This window comes from Struthio camelus, chromosome 10 (genome assembly GCF_040807025.1).
Source record: "Struthio camelus isolate bStrCam1 chromosome 10, bStrCam1.hap1, whole genome shotgun sequence".
Classification (NCBI taxonomy): Eukaryota; Metazoa; Chordata; class Aves; order Struthioniformes; family Struthionidae; genus Struthio; species Struthio camelus.
Window position 1 is genome coordinate 30320852 of NC_090951.1, and position 14927 is coordinate 30335778.

Consider the following 14927-nt stretch of genomic DNA (forward strand, 5'->3'; position numbering starts at 1 on the left):
GCTGCTCTGCTTTGTACAACATGTAAACAGGAAGATTCAGTATTTTGTTTCATGTTAAAAAATACACAGAGGGCCCACGTGGATGTACGGGTTTGTGGCTGGGAATCTATCCCAGCAAATCCACTGGCACAGCTCCCTAGAGGTCAGGCAGGAGTTGGCAGCAGGACCCACCTAATTTCTCTGCCCAGGCAGCCAGCCCAGGGACCCAGAGAACCTAGTCAGCTTTAATGTGTTAAGGTCACTCACTCAGAGCAAGTCCGAATCCTCAGTGGACAAGGGGTGACTGGTCCCTGCCCGTTACCCACAGCATCCTCGAAGATGGGCCCCAAGGGGGCAGGGAAACACAGTAGTCTCCCAGTGAGTGCTTGGCTGCCAGTGACTACTGAAAATATGTGCTTGCGAGCAAAGGTTTGTGGGAAAAGATGCATGCCTTACCTTGCCTGGGCTTGATGGATTCCCTCTGCCGCTGAGACTCCCCCATTCCCCCAGCCCTGGCAAGCCTTGCAACTGTGTTAGGAAAGCCTAGCAATGGACTTCATTGAGGCCAAGCCTTGGCACAGGATACAGTGTGATTCCACTTAACAAATCTCAAGTCCAGCCAAGCCTTGACAGACGTCAAGGCAAGATGTATGGTGCCTTCCCATGCGGACTTCCTTGGCTGACCAGATCTACCAAGCTATTCGGTCGTTATAACAACTGGAAAGCCTTCTGCAAGCACAACCCAGCACCGACAGCATGGGTCAGCCCCTCTGTTTCAAATCCTCCTAATTTAATGATTTAAAAAAAGGCAGTTGCATGCTAGGACACCCTAGAGGTCTAGGCTGCAGAGGTAGAAGCGGGGTCTGTATGAAGGAACTGCTGACTCTGACAGTGCACAGAGCCACCAAACCTTTAAACCAGCTGGAGAGTCAGCAGCCAGGATCAAACCCAGGAGCTGGGGCACGTTCAGAGCCCTCAGCATGCTCTCCTTCTGGGAAAGACCAGTTTTGTTTTAAGGTACAATAACATACAGGCAGTTTTCCCAACTCACTGTACAACCCAGCACCAGGGATGGATCATTACTAGCCTAGGTACCTGCTGACCTGATTAATTGCTTGGGGCTTGGCCCCAGGGAGGAAAGGTGTCAGCTACTCTCAGACTTTCTCTGTTACTGATGGAGGTTTGCAGCCTCCTCTCAGCAAGCCTTTCCACAACAAAAGCAAATTGGTTTGAAATCGGGAAGGGCTGCTTCAGAACAGGAAGAGACTTCTGCTTCTTTTATGCTGCTTTGCTAAACCTCCCCTTTGATCCCCAGGGAAAGGGACAATTTGGCAGCTGGAAGGCTATTGTGTGCCTTTTGCTATAAGTAGCTGCTAAAAGCTTGGTTGAGAGCTGGAGTGAGTTGTATAACTACACAGCTAACTGGACTGTGCCCTACCAGGCAGATAAGACTAGTTTGTCACTGTTGAGAAAATGGCTTCAAATAAGGGAATGAAAAATCCATTTCCATCTTCCAAAAGTGAACAGCATGAGTTTTGCTACAGGTCCATTATCCTGAACCTCAGGTGCTGGAATAAGCCACAATGGACAGATCCCATCTCCTGTATGGGAAACCATAGTGTTTTTCCCCTCTCCAGATTACTGTTGTCCATGGCTGTATTCTCCCTTAAAAAGGAAGGCTGCCAATCAAAGTCAAATTCAGAGGCAAATTTTAACATCTGAGTTCCTAACGAAATTCCTCAGCACTTTCTGAAGCGCTAACACGTGCAAGTGAATGGACCCATCACAGGAGGAAGACACGAGGAACAGACTTACAAACAGACTCAAATGTTTAATAACTTTCCAAGAGTGAGTATTACATCCATATTTAGAGCATATATAAAATAAGAGATGGAAAACCAGGAAGGAAAATAAAATTGGTATCTTCAAGAGGGCACACTTAACCCTGTAATTCCTGTTGAATCCTCTCTTCGGATGCAGAGTGGCCACTTTCAGCGACCACTCTGTGCAACATAAGAGATTAGGTACCATGCCACTTGCATTGTTTAGACTCAGCATTTTAGGAATGGCCAGGAAATCTCCAATTCTGTTCAACTCACATACCAACAAGGCAGTCCCAGACCTGTTACATGGTTAATTGTGTCCTGTCCAGAAGGGGGATCCCAGATGAATCAAATTTACCCTAGGCAAGGTGAGCTGATCTAAAACTTGGTTTCAGTAGGGCCTTCTCTTCCACCTGCTTTTGTTTTCCTACTGACCCCAAACATTTCTTGCATCTCTTCCCAACATGATGTTATTGCTGGACAGAGCAGGGAGAAGAAAGAAGACACTTATTAGACACTTCACATACAGGCAGCACTAAGCAGACTGTACTGGGTGGGCTCCGAGTGTTCCCTGGGCACCTCTGCAAGGCTCCAACAGTCCAGAAAGAAGTGACAGGTTCCCCAAAGGCATTATATACTGAGAACACTGCCTTCTACCTCCCACTAAGATCAGTGCCTGAGACCCCCTTCAGCTCCTAGAAATTTTGCCCAGGAGTCTTCTCTGCTAAAGGTGGAGGCATCTGCATTGAGACAGCTTGGCTCTGGCCAAGAAGGTGCTTCCCCAGAGAGCCACGCTGCCAATATGCTGGGGACTCCTGTCCCATTGCTGTAAGAGCAGAGCTCACCATGTCCTCCTGCCAAACTGCCACAATCTTGCCCACCCCCTTCTCACCTCAGCACCACCATCTGCACTGGGGCAGGGAAGAGAATTAGAAGGGGGTAAATTTGGGCTGGAGGGACACAAATGGCATCTCTCCTGGGAGACGAGCATGGAGCTGCAACCAGCTCTAACAAAAGCCACTGTACTGAGTCATGGATGAATCCAAAGGTTACCAAGAGATGCCTGGAGGCTGCTGCTCTGCCCAGAGTCCTTCAACACCACCTAGAAGGACACTGAAAGCAGCAGCACAGCTCACCCTGCTCCTAGATGGGAATGACCACTTCCATGTTGTTTCGCAGGAAACTCATTCAGCAATCCACTGGACAAAATGCTCACCCTAGCACCAGCCAGGGTGCTTCCTGGCTACAGGCCAAACCATAAAACCTACCAATAAACATTCTGCTCCTAGGTGAAAACTTTGGATTGCAAAGACAGAGGGAGGAGGAACGTTAGCCCTGGCCCAGCTATTGCTCCCACTCTCCTGGCCCATAGCTAGCTCACCTTGGCCTTGTTCTGGACAGGCAGATACAGCTTGAACTCAGCTGGGAGTTCATCCTCTGAGTAAAGCCGGTCGGAGAAATACACCCGTCTGATGCGACAGTTGGCATGGATCTGAGAGTCAAAATAGAGAGTCAGTCCCTTTTTCCATATGCTTTCTCCACATTCAGCTTTGCCTTCATGCAGCAGCCTGTCTCCTCTGAAGTCTTCCCCTCTTTCAGTCTGCCCATTGCTGCAGGGTGATTTCCACCTCTTGCCCCAGTGCCCCTACTGCTTTCCTCCTAGCTGCTCTGCACTCCCCTCACACCACAGATATGGGGACAGGATGTCCCAGCATGCCATCAGTTCTCAATCACTGTTATGGGGACTGAAAGCCAGTGGACCTACAGATCGTTGACGGCCAGCAAAGCATCCTGTTTGTTTCACAAGGAGAGAGACTTGTTTTGGCTACTCCATTTTAAGCCTCCTGCCTGAATCTTCTCAGGAGCCTCAGTGCCTCTCTCCAAATCTGATAGTGCACCACAGAAGAAAGGTTGGCTCACGCTCTTTGTCCTGTGCTAGATGCTCTCTTCAGCAACCTGAGCTGGCTCCAGAAATTTGGCCAAACTCTGCCATCTCCACAAAGTCAGTTCTACCTAGGGGCTTAGTAGCAGAAGGTTCTTTGCTATGAACTCCCCTCTGCTTCTCCACTGGTATCAGCACTAGTGAGGAAGACACTCTCAGCCTGCTGTATTTTTAACACTCCCTCTTTAGAGCCTCCCTGAGGACAGGAATGAACACTGCTCTGTCTGTGCCCACAAGGCAGCACTGCCACCAATAGTAGCCAACAAAGAAGCCGCTCTAGCCCCTTCACGGGACAAAACACGTATGTGAGAAGCTAGACACTTCCCAGGTGTTTACCCTGATATCAGCAGACAACACCACAGGGAACTGCAGCAGTTCCATTATATCAAGGAGAGAGGCATTCTCTTTACACAAGCATTCCTCACAATAACTCATGTCATTCAACATGGTGAATGTTAATCCGCAGCACAAGAGCCAAGTCTCACGTCCTCCAAAGAAACAAGCGCTGCTTTGGCTTTAGTTCAAGGAGATCTGCAAAGGCTGGGCCACTTCACCACCTTAGGGAACAAGCCTGATCAGGGGGACACACAAAGAACACACCACCCTGGGTCTGCACCAGCCAGGAACCCAGAGGGATGATCATCTGACACAGTCATGCCTGACCCATTGCTGTCTGGTATGTTCAAACAGTGCTGCACTACACAGCTAACACTGAGCAGGTATTGTCCCAGGAGGACACACGTGGTGTGCTGCAGCAAACTAAGTGGACTGCAACTCTTACCCTAGCTGACAACCAGAAAGAGGGAAAGGAAAAAAAAAAAAGGCGACGGGCTCCTTCACTACAGAGAAACCCAGTAAAGTGAGGCAGGACTGAAGTCTCCATTGTCTCCTCCCACAGTGCACTGCAAGGAGTGGGACTGGCAAAGGAATAAGTCAGGGTAAAGCCCAGATTCCTGATCTCCAACAAGGCTGTTCCAACCAGTTAGAAGACTACCTCCAGGTGATCTCTGTGTAGGACAAACCTGTTTCGTACCTGAACTCTTAGGGTCTCAATGTAATTTGTCCCATAAGCCCGGCGCGTGAAGTCTGAAAGGTTGAATTGGATTTGGTTCCAACCATCATCCAGCCGCATGGGCATAGTGCAGATGAAGGGCTTCACCCGAGTTGTGCTCTGGTAGTTACTCGCCCGGAAGCGCCGGCGTACGTTCTTATCATCCAGCACCTGGGGCGGGAAAGCAAGGCAGCTGATTCAGAAGTGAGTGGCTCTCAGTTCTCTGAGACAACAGCAAATCTAGACTCGAGTTCTATTTGTCTGTAAGAGAGGACATTCCTGTTCTTATCCCCTCCATTTCATAGAAGTATTTTTAAGATAGCAAATCAACTCTGTTTCAGAAACAGCTATGAAGCGATCGTGAGCTGACTGGTGCTCCCATACTGTCATAGCAGAAGACCTGACACAGGATATGACCAAGAAAGCACAAACTGTTTTGAGGACCACACTGCCTGGGACAAAGACAACAGTAAGACTACAGGCTCCTTAGGACCTTGCTCAACAGTCACTGCAAAAACACTCTCCAGTCCCTGGAGGAACCTCACCACTCTGCTCTCCTCACCTGCACTTCAAAAGTGAAATATTTCTTCAGGTTCTTGATGATCATCACTAGGAAAGGTAGTTTGATGCCCAGGGTCTTCTTTGGGTCAGCAGGGCATGTGATGTACGTGGTACTGAGAGGGACAGAAAGATGCTTTAGGATCTCACGCAGCACAAAGCCCACAGTCTGAACCCCAAACCTCTTACTTGACTTAAGGCAATCCTGGAGGGCAGGCAGACAATAGATAGCTGTGATAAGATCTCAGCAACAACCTATAGGGCTTCCTATAACAGGAGGTAGAGTTTCAGAGGTAGTAGCAGGGAGAACAAGATAAAAGGCCCAAAGAGGACATGTCAAATCCCACTTTTCCCATTCAGGACACTGAACACTCTCCTGGACAGCTTCACCTTCCTAATTTCAAGGCCATGTCAGCACAGTTTCTTTACACAACCTCCTCCTAGCTCTTGACTGAACAGGTAGAGCCCCCCAGAACACAGCAGAAGCCCTATGTACTGTATATGGCTAAGAAAACAGAGGCCATTAGCCCTAGAAGCACACGTCACATCTGGCAAGTTCTGTATCAACACATCTTAGGATGAAGAGAAGCGTTGGCTCAGCCTGTCTGTAGGAGAGGAGTCTCCACTGCCCTTATAAGGAGCGCCCTGCTCTCAATCTCCCCTGGAGAAGCCTTGGAGACTCCAAATCCATTAATGGAGGAGCCTGCGTAGCTCCCTCTAGTCGATGAAGACGAGATTGCTAAGTGAAGCACCATAAGCAAGTCCCCTCATAAATCTCCCTTTGATCTTCCTTCCTGCTGTCAGAGAGCAACTGTCACGTGAGAGCAGCAGAGCAGGCCTAAGATAATAAAGATGCAGAAGGCAGAGTGCTGCTTTGTCAGCAATTAGCTGCTTTGAGTGCTTTGAGGACTAGGTATCAAACAGAACTTTCTTCCTAACCAATAGGAAAATAAAGTGACTCTTTCCTTAGTCCCCATTGAGGATGACAGATAGCTCTACATGTGTGTGAGAGAAAGGTACAGTAGTTCCTCAGTGCTGCAGAAGGGTGGCAGTGATCTGACCCCAGATCATTTTCTTCTATTTATCGAAGAAGAGATCATAGCAACGTCTGAAGGAAATGTCTGCTGGGCACCAACATCTTTCACACTGCTCCAGGGCACGCTAGGAGAAAAAGAGCCGCCCTCTCATACCTGACATTAGTTCCTTCGATCTCCAGCACGAGTGACTGGATGTCATTGTCAGTGATTCGTTTGATGTGGCCATTCCGCACCTGGAACAGAAGCAAGGGAGACAACACAGAACATTACTTGCAAGGGAAACAAGAGACACCAAACTTCAGCGAGGAGACAGAGATCCTGGGAGAACCTGTCTATGTTCACTTGCCTTCTGTTGTCCTGGATGTCACTATTCCAAAGACTTCAATCATTACCCCAGAGTGCCAGAACTCCAAGCAAGAGTTTATGGCCCAGCACGCTGCACGGACGCTGAACCTAAGCTTCCGATCTATCAAAACACACTACAGTGAACACAAATGACTCAAGCCTCACACAAGAGGCCCAAATAAACAAACAGAAAAAATGTTAGAGCAAGATCAAAACAGATTAGGATAAGGAGTAAAAAAAAAAAAAAAAAAAAAAAAAACCCAAGAAGGATCAGGAATACAGAGGCAAGGAAAGGAAGCCACTAGCCAGCCACTAGTCACCAAGAGGACTTGCTTTCTATTGCTGGACATGGCTGACCGCCTCTATGAAAAGGCGAGACCAGATGAGAATTTGGTTAAGATTCTTCGCAGTTACAGAGCACACAAGTGCAGAGCCATTGTCTGCTCTGTTAAGTGGCATGGGGATTCAGCTACATGGATGCAGCCAGCTCCCCGCAGAGCTCAGGGAGGCCAGAGCAGACTCAGAAGCCAACACAAACTCATTTTTCTCTGAAAGCAATGTGGCCGAATCCCAGCATCCAAGGATTTATTTTTTTAATAAAGCAGCTCATTTCCCATCAAATTTATCTCCATTTAAAAGGCACTTTGGCTAATTAAGCCCTCTCCTCTTCCCCGACGCTAGATCAGCGAATTGTAGTGCTCCTTCCGGTTCCATGAATTAATTTAACACCTATCACTGCCACTACTATATAGGATACATTAAGCTTCTAATGGGATGGCTGCACTCATGAGGTATAAAATGATTTACAAGCTTGGCAATTCATCTCAAAACTGCTAAGTTCATTTCTTCATATGGACCTACCTGAGCAATGTTGTGCACATTTGCTGGAAGAAAGAGATAAGAGCTGTGAACAACTCACCTCTCTGGTCTGTCTCTACATTACATGCAGTTTCAAGAAATCTCTGCCCGGATCATCTAACTGCTGCTGATAAACACAAGAACACAACCTGCCCTGCCAGACTATTCTTAACCCTGCTTCAAGCCCACACAAATACTTCAAGAAAACATTAAGCTCAGAGAGAAAGAGGAACCTTAAAGGGTAACAGTCTCTCTCCTTTGCATCAAATGCAGCTCCCATGGATTTATAGGTCTGCTCAGAAGAAACTGACTGCACAGGATCTAGATGAGTTGGCAGCTTTTTTTTTTTTTTTTTCCTCCCCCCAAATGTTAAATTACCAGCGACCGGAAGCAGCCCAGTAGAAGCCTCATGTGCCTCTCTGTATTAGCAGTAGCAATTGGCATATGGGAAACTAAATCCTGGAATCCACAGGGATATTGTGTGCCAATTTAACACCAGGAAATAACCCTGCTTAACCAGGCCACAGTAGTACACAAGAAAGTCTGCCTCCATGCCATGTAAGACAGTTTTCACTAGGGGTAGCTTACAACTCCTTAGAAGGGAGAAGGTTCTGGTTTGGGCTTCTCTGGAGAGGGCTGTAACAGAGAAGACAGTTAGCTAAATATGCTTTAAACTGATTAGTCAGCAGTGTCTCTCTCTGCAACCAGGTCACATTCCTTTGCCTGTAATAGCTTTTCCTTCCCCAGATTAAAGAGACAATGTAAAAGAAGCAACTTCTTCCTCAGCATTGCCAGAAACAGGATGAAAGACAGCAGAGAAGAGAGGAGATAAGTAATAAACATTGACAGATTGTGGCAGAGGCCTTCATCCTAGTCCCAGCATGGCATAAACTTGTGTTAGCTGCACTACCATAGCAGCTGGAGAGATAAGGTAGGCAGGTCACACAGGCGTCCTTCTCCACAAAAGACAGCCTGTCTGCGCGTGCCTGCAGCAAGCTCTTCCAGGACAGACAAACAGATATTTATGAGTATGACATCAGCCCAAAGCTTCTGACCCAGAGGCAATGCCCACTGGATCAGAAGTCCAAACAGCCTCACCATTTCGATAAGATAAGGCTGAACTGCATTGAAAGTGCTCGCAGCCAACAAGGGCTTAAGACACTGCTTTCCAGGGCACAGTGACACACCAAATCCCTTCCCTGGTCAAGCGTTCACACTCAGAGAGCACTTGCTGGCTTCCCCTCTCCTCCCCTCCGCTTTTATATAGCGGCTACTGTTCTGAATTGGCCAGAGAAAAGAGAAACAGCAAGCACCCAGCTCACTCCCCTGCACCTCATCCAGGCTCACTCAGGAGCCTTGCTCCCCTCCAGGAAGCTAAGCTCCCCTTACACACGCTGCAAGGACCGTCTCCTTGATGGAGGACACATTTTGGTCACAGATGGATGAGCAATTCTGTCCCCCTGTCCAGCTCCGGAGGTCACTTGCCTCGAGCCCACATAAAGCAAGAGGTGACCATCAGCCATGGCCACGTTACCCAGCAAGAGAGCTCTGATCATCACCAAAAGAGGACGATGTGTATTGCTAAACTAACAGCTGTGTCTCAGCAATAGCTCCAAGCCTTCAAGGGTTTTCCACTACTCCAGAGGTACTCAGAAAGATATAATTTCAGAAAACTTTGGAAATCAAAAGAAAACACTCCACATCTCTACTTGGCCAATATTTTCTAGCCATCTTAAGCTTAAGAAAGCGGATTTTTGAAGTTGGAGGACAAGCTAATTACCCTCTTAAAAACAAAAAATCCTACAAATGCCTAATGTACTCTAAATTAGAATAATCAGGAAATTACCTGCTGTCTAAAGACATATTTTAAAAGCCTTTTTTGCAGATGCAAAAACCCAAAGCTGGGAGCAGTTTAGAGGGAGCAACAGCTTCAAAGACAGCTACGTCCGAACATATATATATATATATATATTTATATATATATATATATATCTTTTTTTTTCTTTTTTTTTTTTAAGGTCGATGTTGTTGCCTGTAACATGTTGCTAGACAAATATAACAAAGACCAGAGGAAAATAAGTAGATGAGTTGTCCTCCACAGGCTGAGCTGCCCTTCCACCAAGCACGCTGGAGGGCCAGGATTAAGCAGTCTGAGGCTGACCTCTGGAGGCCTGCTCCCGAATCGTTTCTGCCTGTCCAAGGCTGGCACTGCCGTTGTTAGGTGATCGGCTTGTGCATGGCTGGAACCATACTAGCAACAGCCAAGCAGAGAGACGGTTGTTGCCATCTTCATCTCCTAGGCTACTGTTGGTATGGGTACACCCTCACCTCTGAGGAGCCTTGCTAAAGCTCAGATCAGGTGGTGAGTCCAAAGGGGGCATGAGGCCTTTGTGCTACCTTCCTCCCCCAAGAAGGGAGAGGGGGCAAAACAAGAGGCAAAACACAGAAGCTAAGTGGCACTGCTGTAGCTTTCGATACACAGGTTTGGAGGGGCGGTGGGGAAGCGGCACGGACCATTACATTCAAGATGCTGAGATGTGGGGCATTCCAGATTGGGATGCCATAGTAGAGAAATGAATTCTCTAACAAGTCAGAGAACCGCTGCAAGAGATGACTCAGCCACAACATTAGCAGGAATTCAGACCCTGCTGTGCTAATCAGGGAAATTGCTATCTGTATTCTGACAGCAGAGCACTCACTTGACATTCAGATGGGTATTGAATATTAGCTGACCTCATATTCTTCCAACAGGATTTGAAATGGCTACGATATTCTGTCTCCATCTGCCAGCAGGAGGAATACAGAGAAATTAGCAAGAGGATCAATAGATTTGACAAGTTCCATTGAACTGTTTCCATTTGCTCTACAAAAAAAAGCTTCAGCAAGTCCCCCAGAGACTGCTAAGTGCATGTCTGTGCGTTAGCAGCAGAGGCTAAAGAATGGTGGTGGGACACTTCAGGAATCAACAGAGGGCTCTGAATAACTAAACGCAGACAGACTATGCTTTGCAAACAAGTCTCCAAACAATGCGCAAGAAGCTCTGGAAGGCAGAAGAGGAAGAGATCAGAGGCCAGCAGTTATTAGCTCTCTGCAAACACAGCTTAAAGTGGAAGTTCTTTCTGCAAGGATGGTGGGATAGTTACCAAGCTCTTCCCAAGACCTGGCCATTTCAGTCCTTCCAGAGTCCCCTGGGGCAGGACACTGGCATGCAGGACAGCAGATTTTGTAGGTCTCACTGCCAAAGCCTGCCCAGAGCTTACCCACAGCCCACTGTGGGGAAAAGGAAGACAAAGGGAAGGATAACATCTTAATATGCAGAGGTAGGTTATAAACGCTCACACAGTGTAACAAGGAAAGGCTTCTAGTGTCCAGTTTCCACATCTATATTGAATGAAGAAGCCTCTGATTCACATCTTACCATCTCCATCAAATCACCAGCACAAAGAGTACACCTCCTACTAGGGCTAAACAAGAAATGTTTTTTTCCATGTCACAAAGCTCTGAGATTCCATAAACTCTTCATTTTGCAGGAAGGCAGAATCACAGAATCGTTGAGGTTGGAAGGGACCTCTGGAGATCATCTAGTCCAACCTCCCTGCTCAAGCAGGGTCCTCTAGAGCAGATTGCCCAGGATCGCATCCAGACGGGTTTTGAATATCTCCAGCGAAGGAGACTCCACCACCCCTCTGGGCAACCTGTTCCAATGCTCTGTCACCCTCACAGTCAAGAAGATTTTTCTCAGGTTCAGATGGAACTGCCTGTGGTTCAGTTTCTGCCCATTGCCTCTTGTCCTGTTGCTGGGCACCACGGAGAAGAGGCTGGCCTCATCCTCTTGACACTCCCCCTTCAGATACTTGTACACGTTGATGAGATCGCCTCTCAATCTTCTCTTCTCCAGGCTCAACAGGCCCAGCTCTTGCAGTCTTTCTTCCTAGGAGAGGTGCTCCAGCCCTCTAATCATCTTGGTAGCCCTCCGCTGGACTCTCTCCAGCAGTGCCATGTCTCTCTTGTACTGGGGAGCCCAGAACTGGACACAGTACTCCAGGGGAGGCCTCCCCAGGGCTGAGGAGAGGGGCAGGATCACCTCCCTCCACCTGCTGGCAACACTCCGCCTAATGCACCCCAGGATCCCATTGGCCTTCTTGGCCACAAGGGCACACTGCTGGCTCATGCTTAACTTGTTGTCCACCAGCACTCCCAGGTCCTCCTCTGCAGAGCTACTTTCCAGCAGGTCAACCCCCAGCCTGTACTGCTGCATGGGATTATTCCTGCCTAGGTGCAGGACCTTGCACTTGCCTTTGTTGAACTTCAGGAGGTTCCTCTCCGCCCACCTCTCCAGCCTGTCCAGGTCCCTCGGAATGGCAGCACAGTCTTCTGGTGTGTTAAAGGCAAAAAGGTCACAGCCTTCTGAAGTGCTTGCAAAGACGTAGAGAGAACCCACATGAAGGCAGATAAGAAACTCCTAATTGGGGCATTCACTCAGGACATGGGAGAACATCAATTCCCTTGTTTTCAATCCACACAAAAACTATAGGTGCATCTCCTGCACCCCAGCAAAGGGCAGCAATCACTTATTGCCAGGTTTAGGTTGCTTTTCCTCCTTCCAGAAGCCCCAGCGTAGTCCTAAGTAGCCTTCTCCAGTAGAGAGGCCAGAGCTGGAAAATTCCTGGGATGCCTGGGTTTGGACGGATCAACATTTGCCAACAAACAATTGCACTGGAAAATCCCTTACCAAGTGTGGACATTTACTCACTGAATGCCTGCAACTGCTCCGTAAGGCCTCTCTTCCAATATGGTCTGCAAAAACAACATGCGGTCACTACATTCAGCTACTGTAAAACCACTCAGTCCAGTAGCAGCCACCAGCCTGGGGCGCACAGTCTCTGACCGTATGTCTCCATCACACCAGTAAACATGGTAACAAATGCAGGACACAACCTCGTTGGCACAAACATGCTGTGCGGGCCAGACACGAAGCATGCCCTAGTACTTTGCTTTGGCAAGTGAGAGATTTCATCAGCAACTTAGCACCCAGTTCCTCACTTCCAGCAGGCTGCACAAGGCCATCAGCACTCAGAACACGAGTGGCATTTTCCCAAGGTATTAGTTCACACAATCTTTAGATCATCCAACAAATGAGTCAAGAGCACAAGCACGATTTTTCTGAAGCGACCAAGCAGGGGAGGGATGATAATCACTCCTTAAAGGGTAAAGACTTGCGGGACTCCTCTTTCTCAGTTCCAAGGCAGCATGATGTCTTACTTCCTAAGTCCCCCCTTCACTTCCCATTGCTGTTAACATACTAAGTGTGTAGGATCAGCAATGACAAAACTGTTATAAGCCCCTCACCACAACTACTTTCAAATGGAAAAGCAAAAGACTGAGCCATACTGATATCCACAGACAAAGAAGCCAAAAAATCCACTCTGATTTCACTCCACACCTTTGTAAGCAGCGGTCACCCTCGCAACAAGCTAGCCCAAGCTGGATATGCTTCCTCGGGACAGACAGGTGTCTGGGCAAGGAAAGAGCTCCTGCACACAGCTCTGTTGCTCACAAGGACCACAGGTGTTGCCACCAGGCAATGTTAAAGCAGCCCAGTTGCATGCATGCCCTACAGCAGGTGATGAAAAGCACCCTGCACGCAGAGGTACTGTTCTCAGGAACAGCATTGCTCCTAATAGTCCAACTTTTTGTTAATCTTCTCAGGCCCAACCCAATGATGTTTTGAACCTGAACAGATTGCTGCTTTACACCAACACCTGCAAGCAGAGTTGCTGCCGGACACCCCAGAAGCTGCATGGTCACTACTGTGTCACTGTGCATAGGATAAATCATGTCGGCAGGGACCTTCACTCCAACCTCCTGCTCAAAGCAGGATCAGACCAGGTTGCTCAGGGCTTTATCTTTGTCTAAGTGCCTTTAGCATGTCCCATTCTTGCATCATCCAGATAAGCTGCTGATCCCTCTTCAAATCACAAACCCCCAAACACAAGGCCTAACGCACTCACATGAAACAATGCAACAAATACATTTGGGCACACGTACACAGTCAAAACAGGCCAGTCTATGCCAGGTAGCACAGTCCTTCATAGAGGAACACGCGCACCCTGCTGATGGGAAATAGGATGGATCAGAAGTGCCTGTCTCCCATCTCATGACTTGTAAATATTCACACCACCCTCCTGAGGTCCAAAATATAACACTGGTGTCTGCTTTGGAAGCTTTCATTCCTGCTGAAACGCCATCAGAAATTCAGGCTATGTTATAACATGACAATAAACTGAATAAACATTGTAACCTTAGAGAAGGGAGCCAGCTCTCAAGTGGTACAGCAGAATCGGTTTCAAGCAGTAACAATAACCAGCAAGGATTTGCAAAGAAAGAGAAGGAGGTAACAGGTCTCAACAACAGATGCAACATCTCCAAGCTTCCCAATAATGGCAAGAGCTCACAGATACCTGAGATACCCAGGAGAATGAGACTGTGGGGGACCCTCAGTATAACCACTGTAGAAGCAGGCAGAAGGAAAAAAGAAGGAGAAAAAATATTCATGACTTCAGTGTACACCCTAACACTAGCCTTAAACAGCTTTGGAGGCCATATTAAAAAAATGAGAGAACTCACAAGAAACAAGAGGGAAAAAAAAAACCCCAACCCTATCTTAGTTACATCCCGCTATTACATGGAAAACTCTGTATGAGAGCAGATGATGAAGCAAAGAACAGCTCTGCATCGGGCTGCACAGTTCAAGCGTTTGACTTGTTTTACAGTCACTCTCACTGCTTCACTGCCCAGCTCCTCGCTGCCCTGCCATCTTTGAATGGGTGCTCTGTTCAGCAGAGAGAGCAAAATACAAGTTTTTAAACCCCCAAAAGCACGAGGACGCGGCGCGAGCAACGCGGGGCCGGAGGCCGGAGCAGGCGCCTCCCCGGAGGCGCCGGCCCTGCGCGGCGAACGAGCCCGAGCGCGAAGCGAGGCGGCGAGAGCCCCCGCGCCCCTGGCCCAGCGGCGGGGCCGCCCCGCAGCCCGCCACGTCCCCGCCGCGCTCGCCGCCTCCGGAGGCCGCGGCCGGGCCCCGCCGCCCACCTTCTTGTCCCAGATCTGGAGCGGCTTGCTGCCGATGCTGTACAGCACGGAGAGGAAGCCGCTCTGGAACGTGTTCTTGAACATGCCGGGGCCGGGGGGAGGGCGGGCAGGGTCGGGCCGGGCCGGGCCGGGCCGGCGCGCTGCTCCGCCGCCGCCGCGCGCAAGGACACGGCGGCGCCCGCGGATCCTTCCGCCTCCGACTCGGCCGCGCGCGCCACGCGCCACGCGCCGCACTTCCGGGTCGC

General features: G+C 48.8%; 1 protein-coding gene across 2 annotated transcripts; it reads right to left on the minus strand.

Annotated features, from left to right (window-relative positions):
- Positions 1-1790: 1790 nt before the first annotated feature.
- Positions 1791-14919, minus strand: CFAP20 (cilia and flagella associated protein 20). Of its 2 annotated transcripts, XM_068955523.1 has the most exons (6): positions 14683-14919; positions 6544-6623; positions 5358-5469; positions 4778-4966; positions 3184-3294; positions 1791-2278 (listed from the first exon to the last, which is right to left on the minus strand). In XM_068955523.1, the coding sequence occupies exons 1-6, from the start codon at positions 14764-14766 to the stop codon at positions 2273-2275; spliced, it is 582 nt and encodes a 193-aa protein (XP_068811624.1). In that variant the 5' UTR covers positions 14767-14919; the 3' UTR covers positions 1791-2272. The 2 variants fall into 2 exon arrangements, with proteins under 2 accessions (XP_068811624.1, XP_068811623.1); XM_068955522.1 differs by lacking the exon at positions 1791-2278 and having other exon boundaries at positions 3175-3294; positions 14683-14889.
- Between the last annotated feature and the right edge of the window lie 8 nt (positions 14920-14927).